This window comes from Wallemia ichthyophaga, assembly GCF_000400465.1.
Source record: "Wallemia ichthyophaga EXF-994 unplaced genomic scaffold scaffold3, whole genome shotgun sequence".
Taxonomy (NCBI): Eukaryota; Fungi; Basidiomycota; class Wallemiomycetes; order Wallemiales; family Wallemiaceae; genus Wallemia; species Wallemia ichthyophaga.
The window spans coordinates 216,827-237,086 of record NW_008806276.1 but is presented as its reverse complement, the minus strand read 5'-3'; the positions used below and the strand labels follow the sequence as shown (position 1 = coordinate 237,086).

Here is a 20,260-nt window from a genome sequence, read left to right as displayed (position 1 = left end):
TACTTTTGTTTGTTTACATTTACTTGCCGATGCAAAAACCCGCAAAGAGTGCGTCTAATACGTCCTCCACGTCAACTCTCCCAGTCACCCTACCCAACGCAAGTGCGGCATAACGCAGCTCCTCTGCAGCTTCTACAGGCGCATTCGAGGGTGTGCCTATGAAAGCCTTGAGGAATTGCAGACACTGCTCGAGATGGTATCGATGTCTAGCATCTGTGATGATTGGCATGTCAGCCATACCTATATCGAATTGCTGCTTGATATTGTTTGTTAAAGTGAATAAAAACTCCTCTAAAGCCGCCTCCTGCTTGACACTGCCAGCAAACACATTCTCAAATGGTTCTAGCAGCTTCTTCACTTTATCAAGTTGTGTCTGATTCAATGGGGCGGTGAGACTGTCTGATTTATTTAAAAGTACGATTGAGTCTTTGGAAATGTGTTTCAAATCCACATCAAGTCTACCCTCCTGTAATAAAACAGGCAAGTCAAGAACGACGAGTGTGATATCTGCCTGGCGGGCTCTGATAGCGAATCAGTGGATGATTTGAACATCACAACGCAACCTACTCTTCTACAGCCCTTTTAACACCCATTTGCTCAATTTCTTCATCCGTCGTGCGCACGCCGGCTGTGTCGGAAACCAAGACAGGATATCCACCCAAATTGAGACTAAGTTGGATAACGTCGCGTGTAGTACCTGGGAGATGTGATACTATAGCAGCCTCTCTTCTAGCCAAGCGATTGAGTAGTGTTGATTTCCCCGCGTTAGGAGGGCCGTAAATCGCCAAACGAATCCCGCTGCGAACAATTTCACCTCTTCTGTTATCATGGAGGTGTTTCTCGATTTTAGCGGCGAGATCACGCGTGTTTTGCGTGGCTGAATCAAGTGCAAAGAAGGTGCAAGTGTTAGACATTATCACCTCACACACACACACCTACCTTGACTTAAAACGCCTTCCTCAATCTGCTCATCTTCCCCAAAATCTATCACGGCTTCCACGATGGAGAGTGCGTGAATGATATCCAAGCGCATATCGTCGTATTGCTGTCTAACAGCGCCCTGATCCGCGTAAGATATACCAAGACAATAACAAGCAATCGACGCACACTCGACTGCCGCAATGCCAATCTACGCTGCATTTCCGTTTCAGCATCAACGAGATCCCTCAATCCTTCGATCTCAGTAAGATCCAATTTATGCGACTCGAAAGCTCGTCTGGCAAATTCACCCCTCTCAGCTGGTCTGCAACCGTCTATACAAGCGATTGCGTTGAGCGCTGCCCCCACGACGGCGTTGCCGCCATGCAGATGCAGTTCTAGTGTATCCTGCGAGGTGAACGAGCGCGGAGCTATGAGTGGGTGGGTGTGTGAGTGTGTGTGTGCGCATTAACAACCAAAACACACCCGCAAAATACACCAGCAGCGCCCTGTCGATGACTTCCTTAGTCGATGGATTCACGATGCTTCTGTTCACCATCACCCGCTCTTGCGGCAGTCTGCGTTGCTTGTGCGTTGGCGTTGGCGTTAATGCATCGTAGACCCGCCGCACGTCCGGTCCAGATACTCGCACAACAGCTATACCTGCCTTGCCTGGGGCGGAAGCGAGAGCGAATATCGTCTTGAGCTGTGAGGTGGACTGCTTGAGGGGCGTGGATGGGCCGCCGCTCTTCAAACCCATCGAAATCATCGAAGCCAGCATGATTGTCGTTGGTTTCCTCTCTCAAAACTACGACGACTTGACGAAAGCACTCAATCTCAAATGGGTCAATCAGGTTCACAACTTCTAGGAGACTTGGAACGCAACTCTAATTTCACCGCTGCTGAACTCCAGCGGCTCAAGAAACGCTTCATGAAGCTGGATAGAGACGGTAGTGGGTCTATTGACCGCGAGGAGTTCCTACAGATACCACAAGTAGCCAATAATCCACTCGCTCATCGAATGATTGCCATTTTCGACGAGGATGGTGGCGGGACTGTTGATTTCCAGGAATTCGTTGGCGGTTTGAGCGCTTTCAGTAACCGCGGTGGCAGGGATGAGAAGCTCAAGTTTGCATTCAAAGTGTACGACATGGATCGCGATGGATACATTAGCAACGGCGAACTCTACATCGTCCTTAAAATGATGGTTGGAAATAATCTACGTGATCAGCAACTCCAGCAAATCGTAGACAAGACTATCATGGAAGGCGATAAGGATGGCGATGGCAGACTTTCCTTTGCTGAGTTCTCCGATATGGTCTCTGCTACAGATATACTCAAGCAGATGACGCTCGAGGCTTTGTTTTAGATGCTTTGTTATACCATGTTATTTTCAATCAAAACCAATTACATTACATTATACATCATATTTTAGCTGTCTTAAAGGTTGGATGGGTACACGTAGTCAGTTGGCTCAACAAATGCCTCCTTGATCGATCTCGCGCTAACGAATCTCGAAAAGAGTGATGGTGCACCTGCCTTGTCATTCGTACCAGACGCTCTAGCACCACCGAATGGCTGCTGACCGACAACGGCACCAGTGCACTTATCGTTAATGTAAAAGTTACCAGCTGAGTTGCGCAAGAGTGCTTGTCCCTTGATCACGGCTGCTCTGTCTCTGGCGAAGAGTGCACCAGTGAGGGCGTAAGTCGTTGTTGAATCGACGAGCTCAGCAGTCTTCTCAAAGTCTGCATCCTCGTATACATAGACGGTGATTACTGGACCAAAGATTTCCTCAGTCATGGTCACTGTCTTAGGGTTGGTGGTGACGATGACTGTTGGTTTGACATAGTATCCCTCGCTGTCATCACCACTGCCACCGGCAATGACCTTGTCACCAACATCTTGTGCCTTCTTGATGTAACCAGTGATCTTGTCGAATGCTGGCTTGTTGATGACAGGACCCATAAAGTGGTTCCAGTCTTGGACCTTTCCGACAGTTATACTGTTGACTTGCTCGACCAGCTCCTTCTCAAAGCCATTCTTCCACAATGATGATGGAACGTAGAGTCTTGAACATGCACTGCACTTTTGGCCTTGGTACTCGAATGCTGCTCTTATAGTTTGGATGACAGTTGGCTTAATAGGAGCAGAATTGTGGACCAAGTGGAAGTTCTTACCACCAGTCTCACCGACAATCCTTGGGTAACCCTTGTAAATGTCCAAGTTGCTTGAGATGGTCTTCCAAAGGTGCTTGAAGACTTGAGTAGATCCCGTGTAGTGGAGAGCAGAGAAGTCTGGGTTGTTGACCGCGCGACCGACAATCTCAGCTGGTGGGCCTGGAACGAATTGAATGACACCCTTTGGCAAACCAGCTTCTTCGAGGATTTGGTAAACAATGTAGTTGGAGAGTGTGGCCATTGGAGATGGTTTCCAGACGACAGTGTTGCCAACCATTGCTGGGGCAGCTGGGAGGTTACCACCAATAGCAGTAAAGTTAAATGGTGATACAGCCATGACGAAACCCTCGAGTGGTCTGTATTCGGTACGGCTGCAGTGTGTGAGAATTTTCATCTGCGTATTGACTTTACAACTTACTTCCAGACGGTTGGGGAGTTCTTTGGTGGCTGGACAGCGTACATCTCTTCAACATATTTGATACCAAATCTCAAGAAATCAGCGAGCTGAAAATTTTATCAGCATTGTCACATGTTGTTGTAAGACATTCAACTCACCTCGGCAGCAGCGTCGATCTCAGCTTGCCATGTGTTCTTACCCTGACCAAGCATAGTAGCGGCCATAAGGGTATATCTGTATTTGGTTGAGATGAGGTCAGCGGTCTGATAGGGGATTAGCGAGTCATGTGCGGGGTGAAATAGTGGCGAACCTTCATGAAGATAGCAGCCTTGTCATTCCAAGGCATTGCTTCCCAAGACTTCTTAGCGTCGAGGGCGCCCTTAATGGCAGCGTCAACCTGAGCGTCGCTGGCTTCCTCGTAAGTGGCAACGACTTGAGAGTGCTGGCCAGGGTTGAGCTGCTTTCCGGTGCTCTTCAAACCAGAAGATTGTCTCTCTCCGTTGATAATGATTGGAACTGATTGTGGGAAGGTGGCTTCGAGATCCTTCAAAGCCTGTGTGAGTCCTGCTCTATCAGCCGACTGTGGTTGATAGTGCTTCATGGTTTCATTCTTTAGGCGTGTCAGTAGGTGGTGCACTACACGCACGACACACACGTACGTCAATTGCCGGTATTTTGAATGATGCAAGTTGTGCTACGCTCATTTTGTATTTGTATTTGGTCGTTGAGGTCTAAGGACTGGCGAGTGCAAATCCTTGGATGTCTCTTCCAAATTAAAATCTACTCGCCTTCTAGCGGAGTTGGCTCGCTTACTCTACTGATATCATACTCGCCTTCTAGCGGAACTAGATCGGTTACGGAGCGGCATCGGAGCCTCAGCGGAGATGCGCCGGACTTGGTTTCTAATTGATTTGTTAATATTTTAATGCATTATAGTGTATTATAATGCTACAAGATACACAAACTCATTTTGCCCCCTTGCCACTCAAAGTCCATTGAAAAAGTAATTGTTAGGGGACCCATTTCTTCCCAAAGGCAATAAAACGGACAAGAAAATACCCGTGGAAGCTTCCGAAGATTCGCGAGTGTGGAATAATTAATGCGGTGTGAACAAAAGAAGATTTTCGCAGCTCAGCCCACAATTGCAGATGTCTTTGGTTGCTGGCCTATAGAAATGCTATATCAGATTCAATTAATCTCAAGGTCTGTTAGATAATTAGGAAATGATACATGGCTGATATAGCTGATAAGGATCAGCTGATCGACGAATCATCGGCTACTAACACCCGGCTTTGAGAGAGCAGAGCTACCTCCTGCATATATCTACATCACAAACACCTTAAGAAAACAAAATTATAACGATTTTAAAATACAACGTGATATTTCTATTTACCACCGAACATGCCTGCCATCTTCGAGAAATCCATTCCGCCGAGCATAGATGCTGGATTGAATCCACCTGCGCCACCCATTCCAGGCATCTGTGGCATCTGTGGCATCTGTGGCATTCCAGGCAACTGTGGCATACCTCCACCACCGCCGCCCATCGCATTTGGATTCATTCCCATCTGTTGTGCCATCTTTTCCATCATTTCTGGATCCATTCCTTTTGGAATCTGTCCGCGTTGCAGCTGCTGTAGTATCTCAGGTCCACCTCCACTCTTCAGCTTTTGAAGTAATTGTGGTGGCATCATCTTTTGCATCTGTTGTACCTGATCTCTCGATGGCATACCCGGCTGACCTGGTTTCATTCCACCAGCTCCACCCGCTTGCCCTTTCATCATGTTGAGGATACCGCTCTTCATCATCGTATATTGCACCAACAGTTCTTCAACTTCGCGTACACTAGTACCTGATCCCCTGGCAACTCGAAGTGCACGCTTGCTCATTCCAACATATTTCCCATCCGTGCCTTTGCGCAGGAAGATTGAACCATCACTATCCATCTCCTTCACCGTCATACTATCGGTGATGAAGAGCATTCTTTTTATCCTCTTGCTAGCCTCATCGTCACCACCTTGTCCAATCATGTCGGCGTTGAGTCCCGGTATCATACCTGCTATCTTACTGATAGGTCCTAGTTTAGTTACATTCTTAATCTGTTCAGACCAGTCTCTGATACTCAGGCTGCCTTGCTCAAACTTCTTAGCGAGTTCCTTTTGTTTGTCGGGGTCGGACATGGCTACATCCTGAACTTGCTCCATCAATCCCTGCATATCACCCATACCGAGTAGCTGTTGAACAAATGGACGAGGTCTAAAGGTATCTATATCGTGCAAATTCTCACCAGTACCGATGAAAATGATAGGTGTTTGAGTAGCAGCGACTGCAGAGATAGCACCACCACCTTTAGCGTGACCATCCATTTTAGTGACAATGATTGCACCAAAATCGGAACTCTGCTTGAAAGCGCTAGCTTGAGATTCAGCAGCCTGACCCATCGCACCGTCCATAACGAGTACCGTCATTTGAGGTTTGACAGCCTGGCTAATCATTACCATCTCTTCGAATAAATCCTCCTCCTGCTTATGTCTACCAGAGGTATCAACAATGATGACGTCGAATTTTGACTTTTTAAATTGTTGAACACCAGCTACTGAGATTGCTACGGGATCAGTTTCAGTGTAAGAGCCGTAGAAGGGTATTTTAGCCTTTGTAGCGTTTTGCTTGAGTTGGTCGAATGCACCAGCTCTGAAGGTATCTGCGCACACAAGAGCTACTTTGAAGCCCTTCTTTTGGTAGTGGACTGCGAGTTTAGTGCAGGATGTGGTCTTACCGGCACCCTGTAAACCAACAGCCATGATAATGTTAGTTTTCCCTTTCGTTGGCTTGTAAGGGTCTTCCTGTGGGTCAACGAGAGCGACGAGTTGATCAAAGATAGCCTGTGGATGTTAGCTTATAGCCAAACGCGCATTCTATGCCTAACGCACCTTGTGTACAATCTGCTTTGACTTTTGGTGATTTGTGCTAGCATTGGCTTCCTTGATCTCCTTCAAAGCGCGGGTCTTGACGTGGTTGCGTAGGTTACCTACAAGCTTGACGTTGATGTCAGATTCGAGTAAGGCCTTTGAGATTTCCTTGAGAAGTGCGTCGAGTGTCTGGAGGAGTGTGAGGAGAGTGGAATGAAAGCAAGGGGGCTATTCACCTTCTCATCAACAACGCTAGCCTTGCTGAATGAGTTCAACGCTGTATTCAGCTGCCTTCCGAGTCCTGCTAGTACCATCTTGTAATTTAGATGATGATGGTTGAGATGATAGAGGGATGGCACTATCTGGGTGGATATTAGAGATTTATTTGGAGTATGAGTATATTTGGAGTTGTATAGCCATGCTAATATCGATTCTAGTGCTAGATGGGTAGTATAAAATTTTGACGCCGCAGCCGAGTAAACTAGACAATTAGTGGACCGGTGTGGGTAGTGGAATATGAAAGAGATCAAAACGGGGCCATTTTCCTTCAAATTTCCGTCTCTAGAATGAATCGAGGTACAACGACAAGCACTTCGCACAGGCACTGAGTAATTAAGTATGCTTGACCAGCTGCGGAAGGAAAGTATAAATATCTAAAATCGATAACGAAATTTTAGCATATTTTTAGCCATAACTCCAATATCTCGGCTCTTGTGATCCACAGAAATTCGGCGGAAAGCCTGGGCACAGTTACACAGCAGCGTAATCATTGTTCCTTGACCCACAACGACCATGTTGTTGAAAATAATAATTTTGGCTGCAGAGATTGCAGTCGCGCTCGCTAGCAGCGTCTCTCTCCCAATCTACCACTCCATACGCAATTCAGACACACAGGAATGGGCATACGCTCAAGGCCTCAAGCAGCGTGCTAAGTACGGCCATCCATTGCTTCTCGGCCGCGAGAGAATGTCCACCAGATCAATTATCGCACTCACAAACCAAAATATCGATGCGTGAGTCTAGGGTTATTGATCACATATGACATAATCTAATCATTCAACAGCGCTTACTACGCGACTATCGGCATCGGCACCCCGCAGCAGACGTTCCAAGTCATTCTAGATACGGGCTCCTCGGCTCTGTGGATCATCGACTCGGCTCTCTCGGACGCCGAGGAAGGTAAGTTTGGAAATGGCTACGATCCCGAAACCAGCAGCACTTTTGAGAACAGGACGGACGGATTCTCCGTCACTTACGGCTCCGGACAGGCTTTTGGTTACGATGCTACCGATGACGTTCAATTGGGCGCTTACAAACTCTCGTCTTCCCCATTGGCCATCGTCGATCAGGTCACCTCGTCTCTCATTTCTGCTCCTGTCTCGGGTATCATGGGTCTCGCTTGGGCCAAATTGTCCCAAGATGTCGGTACTCCTTTCTGGGAGCAACTCGTCCAGAATGGCCAGATCAGCGATGACCATACCATGTCATTCTATCTCACACGTATGCGTTCCAACAGACAGGCTCAGTCTTTGGAACCCGGCGGTGTCTTCACTCTAGGTGAACTCGACGACTCGCTCTACACAGGCAACGTCTCTTACCACAGCATTTTGGGTGAAGACTGGTGGAGAGTTAAAATGACCGCTATTAATGTCGATGGTTCTACTGCTTTTTCCCCGTCTATCACTGTCGGCGCAGGTGTTGATTCTGGTACTACCCTCATCGGCGGTCCTCACGACGACATTGCAAAGATCTGGGAGGCTGTTGAAGGCGCACAAGAGGGCACTGGCAACTACCAAGGCTATTGGTTCTACCCTTGCACCACGAATCCCAATATTGAGATTGTAATCGATGGTACACCTTACGCAGTCAACCCTGAAGATCTCAAATTTAACGAGTCTAGCGACGGGACTTGCCAGGGTGCAATATTTGCACTCAGCTCTGGTTCTACTCAAGGTACTGACAACCGTCTCGAGTGGGTCCTCGGTGACACGTTCATGAAGAACTACTACACTGTCTTCAGATACTCTCCACCAGCTGTCGGTTTTGCGGAACTTTCAGAAAATGCAAAGGCTAGCCAAACTGAAGCTGGCACAGTGCCGTCTCAGACTGTAGGCGATGCTGACAGCTTCGGCGAATCCGCCGCTCCATCTAGCTACCAACCAGCCTTCATCCTCCCTATTGCAATTACTCTCACCACTATTATTGCATTGTCCATTTAGATGGCTGCACGATAAGTAATTGCAAATTATGAACAATTTATGTTTACTCACGCTTCAACGACGTACATCCGATAGAGTCTTGGATTCTTGGAGTCTTCTTGAAATGGACGATACGCTTTTATTTTTCTTTTCTATCAAGTCTTCAAGTTTCAGTCGCTAGTCATTGGGAAAATGACGCGTCTATTAATCAAAAAAAATCTCATCTGTAACACTCATTTCTGGTACCAGGAAGGACTAGAATGGATGGACCATAATACTTGTACACCTCTACTTATATGTATACATAACCTTCGTTTGGATATTTTAGATGAGTAAATCGCTTATTGTCGGATGGGGGAAATATGTCTACAGCTAGGCTAATTCTGTCTATCAATGCGTTTATTTCGAGATATTAATAACTTGATATTTGTCAACAGCCGTTGGATAGCTAAGCGAATGAGCATCTAAGTAAGTGCCATCTGAACAAATATCTGTTAAAGAGTTTATTCGAGAGTCTTGAAAGCCTATGAAATTAGAACTAGAGTTTAATAATGTGTTCATTTGGTCGGGTATCAGAGCGATCTGGGCAATTTGGATACTGTTGATGGATAATTTGTTGAAAAAGAGCTCAAATACTAGGATAAAGTCTCAGGACACCCTGGTATCTACTAAACGAGCCCTGACAATACCAATGGTATAAAGTCTTATCTTTGATTGAACATAGTGAGTGATGGTCGGGGCTAAATTAGAATTACCTATGTAATTAATAAAGCTGCTCGTGAAAGCTGATACAGTCTGAAGTATTGAGACATCGGCATCGAAATGAAAATGCAGGAACCGAGTCACCTATAAGATATGCAGATATAGATTATTAGCGCTTGATCTGAGTTTAACCTATTGGCGACCACCGAAATAAGTCCCCTGATTTCTTGATCACCTGCCAATGTTCGATCTCCTATAAAAACAACTCCACCTCATCCAGGCCCCTGCGGACGTCAGGAGAGGTATTCAAGGCGTGTATCAAGCTGAAAATTAATCAGATGAATATTATCAGATAGATTATTTTCAGTCTCGATTGCTTTCGCGCGATACATTTCTATGTTTCCGATGTTAGTGAAAATGTTACAAATATTCATAACATAAATCCCATATACCTACGCATTTGACAGATTTCTCTGACACATTACTTGATTCATTCGTGTCCGTTCATTGATGACTTTTTAACAGCTTAAGCAAACATCGTGGCGCTGCTCCACACCTTCATCTCGAGCCACATTAATGGACGCGCATGAATGATGGGAAGTAGCATGTAATAAATCGGTTAAGTTTAAGAAGGACAAATTGCCATGTACCTGCTTCAAAACGAGTATGAATTCCATGAACTGATGCGGAGTGGTCAATCATTATGATAGAAAATGAACGTTTTACAACAAAGGACGATAAGAAAGTGAAAGAAGTATCCAAGATATAATTTACGTAGTCGTCGAAGAAATGGTAGCTGAAAGTCAAAACACTCTATTCATATGTTGCAATGAGACTAGCCAGAAGATTGAGTGATTGTGTCTTGGGCATGATAACTGTTGGCCACATAATTCTCGATTCTTAGCCATGATCAATCCTTGTCATTGAGCTGGTCTCTATAACGAAGAAGTGAGTGAGACTTATACGCACAATGCTTTTCAAACAAATCAAAGTCGGATATCCCAGTGCTAATTGAGGAATCGAGAATTTTGTTGATGTTTTCTAATAAGGTAGAGAAACCCTTGTTTGTCATCAAGGTCTTATATATGCGCCCCTTGAAAGCAACTAGTCCACAATTCTTGAAGTCATTTCATAATTCATTTGCAAGGGAAATACTAAGATGACCGTTATGCTCAGCCTCTAAGCTGTCCACCTGCGTCAAACTCCCATCGAAAGCCTCAAAGTGGAAATTCCTGAGTGATGAATGAGCCCACGATTGAAATGAATACGTGATACAGCATAAATCACAGTATTTTTGCCGCTGATTTATTATGAATAACTTGTGCAATTGGATGATGTGATTGATGGTATCTCCACTACCACCATGTCCGATAAGCAATCGCTTCCGCGCCCAGCAGCGGCAGCAGCAGCGTATTCTAGCAGATGGAAGAGACCTCTCATCGCTGGCGTCATTCTCTCGCTTTACCTCATCTCACGCATCGCGCTGCTATTTTCCAATTCTTCGGCGGATAAAGCAGCAGCAGATAGTCCGATTCAATGTCCAGCACAGGCACCATCACTCCCTTCCCCTGCTATCCCTTTCCGCGTTCCTGATGGCAGTATCGAGCGCTGGAGCGAGAGTGTCACTTATCCGACAATTTCCTACGACGATTTCCGCGAGCCCGGCAACGACACACGCTACGACACTTTCCCGCCTTTTTACGCCTTCCTCCAGCGCGCTTTCCCTGCAGTCCATGCCACGCTCTCTCACGAGACAGTGAACCATTATGGCAATCTCTACGAATGGCGCGGGAGTGATGCGTCCCTCAAACCACTTATTCTGATGGCGCACGCGGATGTCGTACCTGTAGACCCCACCTCCGTCGACAGATGGGATGCGCCTCCCTTCTCGGGTCACATCGATCCCGATGGCTGGGTGCACGGCCGCGGCGCTGGCGACTGCAAGAACCTCCTCCTGTCTATCTATGAAGTAATTGAGGGTCTCATTAATGCCGGGTTTACTCCACGCCGCACTATCATCCTGTCGTTCGGCTTCGATGAAGAAATAAGCGGCCCTCGGGGTGCGAAGCACCTTAGCGAGCGCATTCACGACAAGTACGCCACTAGTGACAGTGACAGTGATATCGCTATTGCAGTGCTCGACGAAGGTGGTTTGCTAGACCTGCACAGCCACTCCACCCCCTTTGCCCTTCCAGCCGTGAAGGAGAAGGGGTATTTAGATGTGAAGGTGTCAGTGGCGACGCGCGGGGGCCACTCCTCAATCCCACCTCCCCACACGTCTATCGGATACCTCGCACAGCTAATAGCACACATGGAGGCACATCCCCATGCACCCCACCTCGCCGTGGAGAACCCCTTCACAACACATCTGCAGTGTCTGCTCGAACACTCCCCCGCATCGCTCGATGCGATTGATCCCCATTTACGCCAACAGCTTCCCAATACGCGTCTGTGGGGGGAGGCAGCGCGCACTGTGGCAGAGCACGATGTGCGCGACCGCTACCTCATCCAGACGAGTCAGGCTGCTGATCTCATTGCGGGGGGAGTCAAGGTTAACGCACTCCCGGAAGTCGCGTCCGCTGTCTTCAACCAGCGCATAGATGTCGCGGGGAGTGTGCACGGCTTGAAGGAGCATCTCACATCCCTCCTACAACCCTACGCTGAGGAGCTCGGGATGGCTTTTGTGGGTTTCGACGGGAAGCTGGTCGGTGACGCGGAACTTGGCGTCGGTACAGTGCAGGTGGAGGTGTTCGGTAGCCCCCTCGACCCCGCGCCCAACACACCAACGAGTGGTCACGTGTGGGATACACTCGTAGGTTCTCTCAGGAATGTCTTCGGTGGTGATCTCGTCGTCAGCCCTCATCTCATGGCCGGTAATACTGACACTCGCCATTATTGGCGTCTCACAAGGAATATCTTCCGCTTTGAGGCTTTCGATGCGAGTTTGACCAAGGACATGTGCGTTCGAGCTTGATCGATTTTCACATCTAACCAACCACACCACAGACACACTGTCAATGAACGCGTACATAAAGATGCTCATATCCAGTCAATGTCCTTCCTCCATCAGTTTATACAGCAGTTGGACAGCTTAGATGCTTAGCTGCCTTGTTATCTCAGTGACCAATGTAATTTACGAACACCAAAAAATTTTATCTTAATTTTCGGCTGCTAAATCCTTAGCAGCTAAATTAGTTTTATTGGATACATCTTTAACTTTCACAACAAATTCGCTTGAAATCTGATTATTTTCTGCAATGTCTATCAAATTACATGTCAGTGGTTCGATTAGACAATATGCCCTAAAAGCCTTGAAAATGTCATCTATCAACGCGAATGAATTGGAGCTTTTAGCTGAAGGAGACATTTTTAAGTGCAAGTTTGTCCCTCATACACAAAATTACTACGATGCTTAAAATCTGAAAATACATAATAAAGTGGAAGCAATCTGCAGCTTCTCTAGGCAGGCAACTAGCACACCACAAAGATAGCACGGTTGAACGTTTATAAGTACAATGTTTACAATCAAGTCAAAGAAGGAAAGAAAGGGGAGGGATATGTAAGCTTTCTATGGAACGGTGTTGGTGTTTTTAAACGGGAGGTTGAATCCTTATGTGACACTCTAGTACTTGATCTCGGCAGGCTGTTCCCATGAGTCGCCTTGGTGACCGAAGTGACCATATTTAGCCGTCTCGTTGTAGATAGGGCGTTGGAGGTTGAGAGCTTTAACGATAACACCTGGCTTGAGGTTGAAGTTATTTCTAACAATTTCGACGAGCTGTGCATCGCTGTGACCTTGCTTGGCGGTGCTGTACGAGTCGACAAAGACGGAGAGGGGCTCAGCCACACCGATAGCATAGGACAACTGCACAAGACAGCGCTGCACGAGGCCAGCCTTGACGAGTGATTTGGCTATCCATCTACCCGTGTACGCGGCAGATCTGTCTACCTTGGAGAAATCCTTACCAGAGAATGCACCACCACCGTGTGCACCCCAGCCACCGTAAGTGTCTACAATGATCTTGCGGCCGGTAAGACCAGCGTCACCTTGTGGACCACCAATGACGAAGCGACCGGATGGTTGAATGTGGTAGATGGTGTGCTCGTCGAGGAGGTCAGCGGGAATAACCTGTTTGATAATCTTCTCGAGAACTTCTGTGCGCAATTGCTCGGTGGAGATATCGTCGCTGTGTTGAAGCGAGGCGACGACTGTGTCTACGCGCTTTGGGATCACTGCACCGCCTTCCTTCTTGTACTCGACCGTGACTTGTGTCTTGGTGTCTGGACGAACCCATGGAAGCTGACCGGTGCGACGTGCTACAGCCAACGCCTGGTTGAGTTTGTGGGCGAGTGAGATGGTCAATGGCATACACTCAGGTGTCTCGTCGGTAGCATAACCGAACATAATACCCTGATCACCTGCACCGAGGTTCTCGAGCGCACCGTGGTCAAGACCTTGGGCGATATCTGGGGACTGTTGCTCGATAGCTACAAGGACGTTACATGTCTTGTAATCAAAGCCCTTTTCAGAATCATCGTAGCCGATTTCCTTGATGGTTTGGCGAATAACAGATTGGTAGTCAACGTGTGCCTTGGTTGTGATTTCACCAAAGACCTGTATGGTGTGTGAGGAGTGAAAAACCTAAGAAAAAAAAAGAGAGACCATAATCATACCAGTCTTGGCAGCAGTTTCGCATGCAACCTTTGAGAAAGGGTCTTCTCTCAGGCAAGCGTCAAGAATAGCGTCTGAAACTTGATCGCAAATCTTGTCTGGGTGACCTTCACCGACGGATTCTAAAGGGGAATGAGAAGAATGTTATAGGTGGGAATAGACGCACCAGAAGTAAAGAGGAAATGACCGTCTGGGAGAGTTTTGTTGGCTTGGTGAGTCACTGCGGCTGGCATTATGTGATCGTTTGGTGGTTGAGGGGGAAGAAGATTTCTCGCGTCAAATCAGCCAACGAATATTGAAATGTTAAAGGGAGAATACAAAGTTGGTGTACTTGGTGCTACGGGGACAGTGGGACAGAGATTTATACTTCATTTACACAATCATCCTTTCTTTAAGCTTGTGGCTTTGGGTGCCAGCTCACGCTCTGCGGGGAAGGCGTATAGAGACGTAACCAAATGGAAGCAAGTTAAACAAATTCCAGAGAGTGTACAGCGTATGCAAGTTGAGGAATGTACCGTCGAGCACTTCCAACAATGTGACATCGTTTTCTCTGGTCTCGATCACGACGTCGCTGGCCCAATTGAAGATGCCCTTAGAAATGCACACGTTGCTGTGTTTTCCAACGCTAAGAACTACCGCCGCGATCCACTCGTACCGCTCGTTGTTCCACTCATAAACACTTCCCACTACAGCGTGTTGCCAGCCCAGCAGAAGTCTTTGGGTCTCACTAAAGGCTACATTGTCGCCAACGCCAACTGCTCCACTACAGCCCTCGTTGTCCCGCTCGCCGCACTCGAAAAGGCGTTCGGTCCACTTGAGCAAGTCCAAGCCACAACTCTCCAGGCTATCTCCGGCAGTGGCTACCCCGGTCTTCCTAGTCTCGACATACTCGACAATGTCGTCCCATACATTGGCAGCGAGGAGGACAAGATGGAGTGGGAGACGTACAAGATCCTCGGTGGGGTGAGCGCGCAAAATGATGCATTCGACTACCACGCACAATCCCCGCTCACAGTCTCAGCTACGTGCAACCGCGTGCCTGTGATCGATGGTCACACTGTGTGTGCAGGTGTAAAATTTGCATCTAAGGTGAAACCATCACCGCAGCAGGTCATGGAAGCTTTGTCGGCTTACACCTGCGATGCTCAGCACGTAGGAGCTCCTTCTGCCCCACAACAGGTCATCACCGTCCACCAAGAACAAGATAGACCTCAGCCACGCCTCGACAGAGACCACCAGAACGGCGCGGGTGTGAACGTCGGTCGCGTTAGAGGGGACGCCCTCTTCGATATCAAGTTTGTCGTTCTCGCTAATAACGTCCAAATCGGCGCTGCTACTTCATCTGTCATGAATGCAGAGGTAGCTGCGTTACAGGGGTATGTATAAGGAATTACATTGCGTGTATTGTGTTTAATTCATTACAAATTACATTCCATGACGCTATACTAGGCTTCTACCTTGATAGGTTGTTGTGTGTGTGTGTGTGGGTGGGTGTGAGCATCAACGTTAGCATGAGTATTAGCATTAGCATGAGCAAACCAGCGCGTAACACCCTTCCAGCCCTCGACTCTCTCTACAAACTGAGGCAGCTGAGTCGGTTCTCTGCTTTCTCCTGTTTTCAATCCGCGCGCCCTCCTCTCAGCATAACTGAGGTGGTCGAGCTGATTATCCACCCGCGACACCTCCACATTCCACGGATAGTGGTAGATGGGGATGTTTTGTGTGGGTGGGAGTGGCGAAAAGAGAAGGGTGCGTATAGGTGTTTGTGTGCGCGCCAATACACCCCTTGTGCGCGTGTGCCTGGCGCATTCTAAGGCGTTCTCCAACGAATCGTCTATGAGCACCTCAGCATCGATTCCGTCGATGATATCAGCTTTGGAGGGGTGCTTGGAGGTGTGTTTGAGTGTGTCCTGTGTCTGATCCTGCGCCTTCTCCTGCGTCTCTCCATCTCCGCCGTGCTCCTCCTTTGTTTCCCCGTAATGCTCCCCCTTTTCCTCCTCAAACTGACCGACAAAGTAGAGCTCATCAAACAGTCCACCGAGATGCAGACTTAGCCACTCTGTCGTCATTGCGCGCTGGCTGCGACTGCGTGCAGTCACAATCACCAGATCGTGTCCTTGCGCTTGGAGTGCCAATAAAGCTTCTTTGACACCGGCGACGGGCTGCGTGCTGTGCAGACCCTTCGGATCACTGTAGAATGCCCGCACTTTCTCCTGACACTCCGCTGGCGTACCCCAACCGGGATTTTTCCTGTCATTTAGAAAAAAAGGAGAAATGAGAAATGAGAAAAGCAGGGATAGAAAGACACACACCAGTAGTGGTAGTCTGCAGTTATTTTGGTTAGCCGTTAGCTGCCAGCTACTAGTGCACTTCACCTACAGTGGAATTCATCCATCGACCATTGCGTACCGTACACCCGCTGTATTGTTACATATCAGCACAATCCTTAACCCCCCGCGTATCACTCACATTATGCCACTCGCATATTGCTCTGTTCGTCTGGCTAATCACGTCATCGAAATCAATCGCTATTTTCATCGCTGTAGTGTTAAAGGAAATAGACAAAGCCAGAGACAACACTAATAAGGTGAAATTTTATTTTGTTTATTAAAATTAAAATTATAAGTAGATACAGTTAAATTAGTAGGATTGGGCATTAAGTCTCGCTTTAAGCTCTAAGCTTTACTTCTTACTTCCAAGGTGCAGCATTCCAGAGATACGTTTTGATATTCTCTTTGGCAGCGAAGGCTTCCTCTCAGTGGCTTCTTTGACTGCCTCTTTAGACTCAGTTTTAGCTTCAGAGGCACTCTCCTTAGCTGCATTCGTGGCATCCTTCTTGACTGTGTTTGCCTCGTTTTGGGCCTGTGCGGCACTGCTGTTTGCTTGGGTTTGAGCCTGCGCGGCAGAGGTATTCACCTGCTCTTTAGCTTGAGTGGCGCTTTCCTTTACTTCGCCCTTAGCTTGGGCTGCGGAGTCTTTGGCTTCTTCAGCCTTCTTGTCGGCGTCTTGTTTAGCTTGGTCGGCCGAGTTCTTGGCTTCCTGAGCTTTCTTATCAGCGTCTTGTTTAGCTTGGGCGGCTGAGTTCTTGGCTTCTTCCGTCTTCTTATCGGCATCCTGCTTGGCTTGAGCTGCTTTATTTTCTTCATCTTGCTTAGCCTGAGCCGCCTTCTTCTCAGCATCCTGTTTAGCTTGAGCCTCCTTCTTCTCAGCATCCTGCTTAGCAACTGCTGCCTTGTCTTGGACATCCTTATTGGACTCATCTGCCTTAGCCTCACCATTCTTCTTGACGTCATCGACGTTCTTCTCAGCATCCTCAACCTTGTGCTTGACATCTTCACCAGTGGTGTTGGAATTTGTTGGAACTTGAGCAGCGACGCCAGTTATTGGTGGGTTGATTTTAGTGTCGTCTGTAACATTATCCGGTGTTTCATTGGTGTTGCTAGTATCATTGGTGTCGGTGGTGGCTGATTCTTTGTGCTGATCTTCTTGATGGCCATCTTGAGCAGGTGAAACAACCTTGTCTTGAGCCGATTTTGATTCATCTTCTGGGGATACTTCTTGTTGATGAGTGTATGAGGTGTCTGCGGTGTTTTTCTTGGCACCCTCAGTAGCACCTGCAACAACGCCGTCAAAAGCCTTATCTTGGTTATTCTGGTTATCCTCTTTCTTCTGGTTATGCTGCTTGTCAGAGTGAGCGTGAGTTTTCTCAGGTTTCTCAGGAATAGCTGGCCAAGATGTAGTATTAGCAGAGACGCGGTTTTTAGACTTGGAATGATGGTCAGTGAGGTGTTCAACGGCATCATCGTCATGGTCTGAGTTGCTGTTGCTGTCATCGTGGCTGTCGTTGCCATGGGTTTCATTACCATGGCTATCGACGCCCTTCAAAGCCTTCTTAGTTTTCCTCTTGTTTTTCTTCTTGTCTGCTCTATTCGACGACGGTGGTTGATTTGGAGCGAAAAAGTAGTTGACCAGGACGTTGAGTGGACTGCCATGCGACGACTCAACGCGTGGATCAATCTTCCACTCCCCATTCACTTTATAGCGATATTGGCTGTATTAAACGTGTAAGCCCAATTCAAACGCGTTTGGTTGGCTTACTGTTTCGCTGAGTAGGTTACGTAGTGACTAGCCCTCCAAACGCCATCTTGGCCTTTCTTCAATGGGATATTGCTGTCATTCATCCATCCCGTGAAACTTCCTTGGAGGTGAACGTCGTGGGCGGATCTATCATGCCTGCAGGGGTATTTAAGCGTTAAATACACAGCGATTTCCTGACTAACCACTCAAACTTTGCTTCGTATTTATTTTCTGGTTTTGTCATCTTGGTCGTCGTCGTCTGTCTGAGAAATTCCAAGTCGATGCTGTGAATCTGATCGCCGGAAATGTTGAAGTTTTTTTAAAGTGGATAAAGGATTCATTTACAGGCGTACAATACACTATCAACAACTCTACGTTGCTCTTGTCCACCAACTCCCTCAATTTCGAGTGGTGTCTGTTGATCAAAATTCTGTCTCTCCCTGTCAGCACCTGCGTTTATAAGTAGAATAGCAGTAGAAGCATGGCCTGATTCCATTGCAAGGTGTAGCGGTGTGTTGCCCAGCCTGTCAGCTGTATTAAGTCTCGTCTTGTGTTGTGCATTAGGCGGACTAATGAGTAACTTGATGATATCACCGTTGCCTGTTGTAGCTGCGCGGTGCAAAGGATGCTGATTAGCTTTATCTTTCACGTTTACATCCGCTCCCTTTTCCAGAAGTAAATGAGCAATCTGGCGAGTTATTCGAGTGAATTCAAATAAACCAACGAAATCCACTCACAGTGGCATGATTCTTGGATGCAGCGTAATGCAAAGATGCTTGTCCCTTGTTGTTTACGTGATTAACTGATGCTCCATTCTTTATCAGCATATCCACTATCTCCAAACTACCCGCAGAGCCTTGAGTGCTTGTGAGAAGTGTGCTAAATAACTCACAATCCACCCACTGGCTATCATGAGAGGTGTCCACCCTAAACCATCCTCAATATCGACTTTTGCGCCTCTTTCCAGCAACATTCTAACGACAGAGGGATGACTGGATGTACAGCCCCAATGTAAAGGAGAGCGTGTGTTCTGTGTCAGTGTGTTGGTGCTTGCAACTCCTAATACTCCCAACGCACCTTGTCCAGTTTGTCAATTGAGTTTGGTTGTGCGTTTAGCAACTCATTCAATTCCCCCAATTGAGCTGTAGGCTTGTGAATACAACTGCCAAGCTATTTCATCCTCCACAAACCCTCTTGTGCCGCGCTATGTAATGTACTCATTGGTGGTAATAGTTATGCAATAAATCCAATTATGCGTTCAATGATTGTAAAACAAGTTCAAGAAATCTTTCTTCATCGGTTGTTTGGTTGGTGGGATCGCTGTGATTGCTGTGATCCTCCCCTTGCGTTCTGCTCTCCTTAAACATCCCCCAGATTCCACCAATTGCCATTTTAACGGCTCTATCGAGCTGGTTATCCGAGTTGCGTGTGTCATCCACTGTGCTGATATGTTCTTCTGCCTGGCGCGTGTAGAAGGTGTCTTGGTTGTCTTGAATGTAATTTCCTTGATTCTCTTCACCGCTCTCACCGCTCTCACCGCTTTCGTCAGAGAAATCTGCCCAGAAATCCTTGTTCGCCGTGTCTTCCTTCTCTTGCTCTGTGTGTTTGCCAGCGTTTGCATTAGCGTCGCTGATAACACGTTCAGCTGTGAGTATGAATGCATCCAACGCCATATCCTGGTTTGTGTACCAACCTGTATTTTCCATGTTTGTGTGTTTATCTGCTAGTTGAAGATTGTGAAATTTCCAATGTTCCTTGGTGTTATTGTTATTGTTATTGTTATTGTTATTGTTATTGTTATTACCAATGTTATTATCATTGTTATTGCCAATGTTATTATCATTATTAACATCGCTCTCCTCCTTCAACACCAAATACAATCCTCCCAACCTCATCCTCACATACTGTCCATCCTCCTCGTATTTATAACCAACTGGTACACGCTCCAATCCCTCGTCTGAGCTAATCTCCTGCAATTGCTCCACTATATTCGCACTCGGTTCCCATGACAGAAACTCTTCAACTTTCCTAGGTGGCAGTATCGAATGGCGGTAGTTGAGCAGTGTGCTGCATCTCTCTTTATCCAATGGCACGTCCAAACTCAACAGCTTTGGCAGCAACTCCAACGCCGTCTCTGTCGCTCCACTCGCACTCATGGTTGTTATCGTAACGTGTGTATTAAATTCATTTTACTCTTTTCCACCTTT

At 47.2% G+C, this 20,260-nt stretch overlaps 11 protein-coding genes across 11 annotated transcripts; 4 read left to right on the top strand and 7 right to left on the bottom strand.

Annotated features, from left to right (window-relative positions):
• Positions 1-19: 19 nt before the first annotated feature.
• Positions 20-1,699, bottom strand: J056_003073 (uncharacterized protein; the record flags this gene model as incomplete). The annotated part of the gene is made up of 5 exons (XM_009268377.1): positions 20-521; positions 568-877; positions 940-1,060; positions 1,108-1,349; positions 1,405-1,699. The coding sequence occupies 5 exons, from the start codon at positions 1,697-1,699 to the stop codon at positions 20-22; spliced, it is 1,470 nt and encodes a 489-aa protein (XP_009266652.1).
• Positions 1,700-1,759: 60 nt separating this feature from the next.
• J056_003072 (Calcineurin subunit B) lies at positions 1,760-2,287 on the top strand (the record flags this gene model as incomplete). Its single annotated transcript, XM_009268376.1, has 1 exon — positions 1,760-2,287. One exon carries the CDS (start codon positions 1,760-1,762, stop codon positions 2,285-2,287), a length of 528 nt encoding a protein of 175 aa, XP_009266651.1.
• Positions 2,288-2,358: 71 nt separating this feature from the next.
• On the bottom strand, positions 2,359-4,199 carry J056_003071 (Delta-1-pyrroline-5-carboxylate dehydrogenase; the record flags this gene model as incomplete). The annotated part of the gene is made up of 5 exons (XM_009268375.1): positions 2,359-3,469; positions 3,517-3,602; positions 3,654-3,758; positions 3,806-4,105; positions 4,155-4,199. 5 exons carry the CDS (start codon positions 4,197-4,199, stop codon positions 2,359-2,361), a joined length of 1,647 nt encoding a protein of 548 aa, XP_009266650.1.
• A 681-nt stretch (positions 4,200-4,880) lies between these two features.
• On the bottom strand, positions 4,881-6,718 carry J056_003070 (Signal recognition particle 54 kDa protein-like protein; the record flags this gene model as incomplete). The annotated part of the gene is made up of 3 exons (XM_009268374.1): positions 4,881-6,377; positions 6,426-6,593; positions 6,641-6,718. The coding sequence occupies 3 exons, from the start codon at positions 6,716-6,718 to the stop codon at positions 4,881-4,883; spliced, it is 1,743 nt and encodes a 580-aa protein (XP_009266649.1).
• Positions 6,719-7,196: 478 nt separating this feature from the next.
• Positions 7,197-8,623, top strand: J056_003069 (Cathepsin D; the record flags this gene model as incomplete). Its single annotated transcript, XM_009268373.1, has 2 exons — positions 7,197-7,417; positions 7,468-8,623. The coding sequence occupies 2 exons, from the start codon at positions 7,197-7,199 to the stop codon at positions 8,621-8,623; spliced, it is 1,377 nt and encodes a 458-aa protein (XP_009266648.1).
• A 2,044-nt stretch (positions 8,624-10,667) lies between these two features.
• Positions 10,668-12,407, top strand: J056_003068 (Carboxypeptidase S; the record flags this gene model as incomplete). The annotated part of the gene is made up of 2 exons (XM_009268372.1): positions 10,668-12,262; positions 12,311-12,407. The coding sequence occupies 2 exons, from the start codon at positions 10,668-10,670 to the stop codon at positions 12,405-12,407; spliced, it is 1,692 nt and encodes a 563-aa protein (XP_009266647.1).
• Positions 12,408-12,926: 519 nt separating this feature from the next.
• J056_003067 (S-adenosylmethionine synthase) lies at positions 12,927-14,209 on the bottom strand (the record flags this gene model as incomplete). Its single annotated transcript, XM_009268371.1, has 3 exons — positions 12,927-13,919; positions 13,968-14,098; positions 14,143-14,209. The coding sequence occupies 3 exons, from the start codon at positions 14,207-14,209 to the stop codon at positions 12,927-12,929; spliced, it is 1,191 nt and encodes a 396-aa protein (XP_009266646.1).
• A 67-nt stretch (positions 14,210-14,276) lies between these two features.
• J056_003066 (putative aspartate-semialdehyde dehydrogenase) lies at positions 14,277-15,362 on the top strand (the record flags this gene model as incomplete). The annotated part of the gene is made up of 1 exon (XM_009268370.1): positions 14,277-15,362. One exon carries the CDS (start codon positions 14,277-14,279, stop codon positions 15,360-15,362), a length of 1,086 nt encoding a protein of 361 aa, XP_009266645.1.
• A 59-nt stretch (positions 15,363-15,421) lies between these two features.
• J056_003065 (uncharacterized protein) lies at positions 15,422-16,514 on the bottom strand (the record flags this gene model as incomplete). Its single annotated transcript, XM_009268369.1, has 4 exons — positions 15,422-16,226; positions 16,289-16,301; positions 16,356-16,395; positions 16,446-16,514. 4 exons carry the CDS (start codon positions 16,512-16,514, stop codon positions 15,422-15,424), a joined length of 927 nt encoding a protein of 308 aa, XP_009266644.1.
• A 144-nt stretch (positions 16,515-16,658) lies between these two features.
• Positions 16,659-19,274, bottom strand: J056_003064 (26S proteasome non-ATPase regulatory subunit 10; the record flags this gene model as incomplete). The annotated part of the gene is made up of 8 exons (XM_009268368.1): positions 16,659-18,027; positions 18,075-18,209; positions 18,257-18,337; positions 18,407-18,741; positions 18,791-18,909; positions 18,957-19,083; positions 19,131-19,195; positions 19,244-19,274. The coding sequence occupies 8 exons, from the start codon at positions 19,272-19,274 to the stop codon at positions 16,659-16,661; spliced, it is 2,262 nt and encodes a 753-aa protein (XP_009266643.1).
• Positions 19,275-19,303: 29 nt separating this feature from the next.
• Positions 19,304-20,209, bottom strand: J056_003063 (uncharacterized protein; the record flags this gene model as incomplete). The annotated part of the gene is made up of 1 exon (XM_009268367.1): positions 19,304-20,209. The coding sequence occupies one exon, from the start codon at positions 20,207-20,209 to the stop codon at positions 19,304-19,306; it is 906 nt and encodes a 301-aa protein (XP_009266642.1).
• Positions 20,210-20,260: the final 51 nt, after the last annotated feature.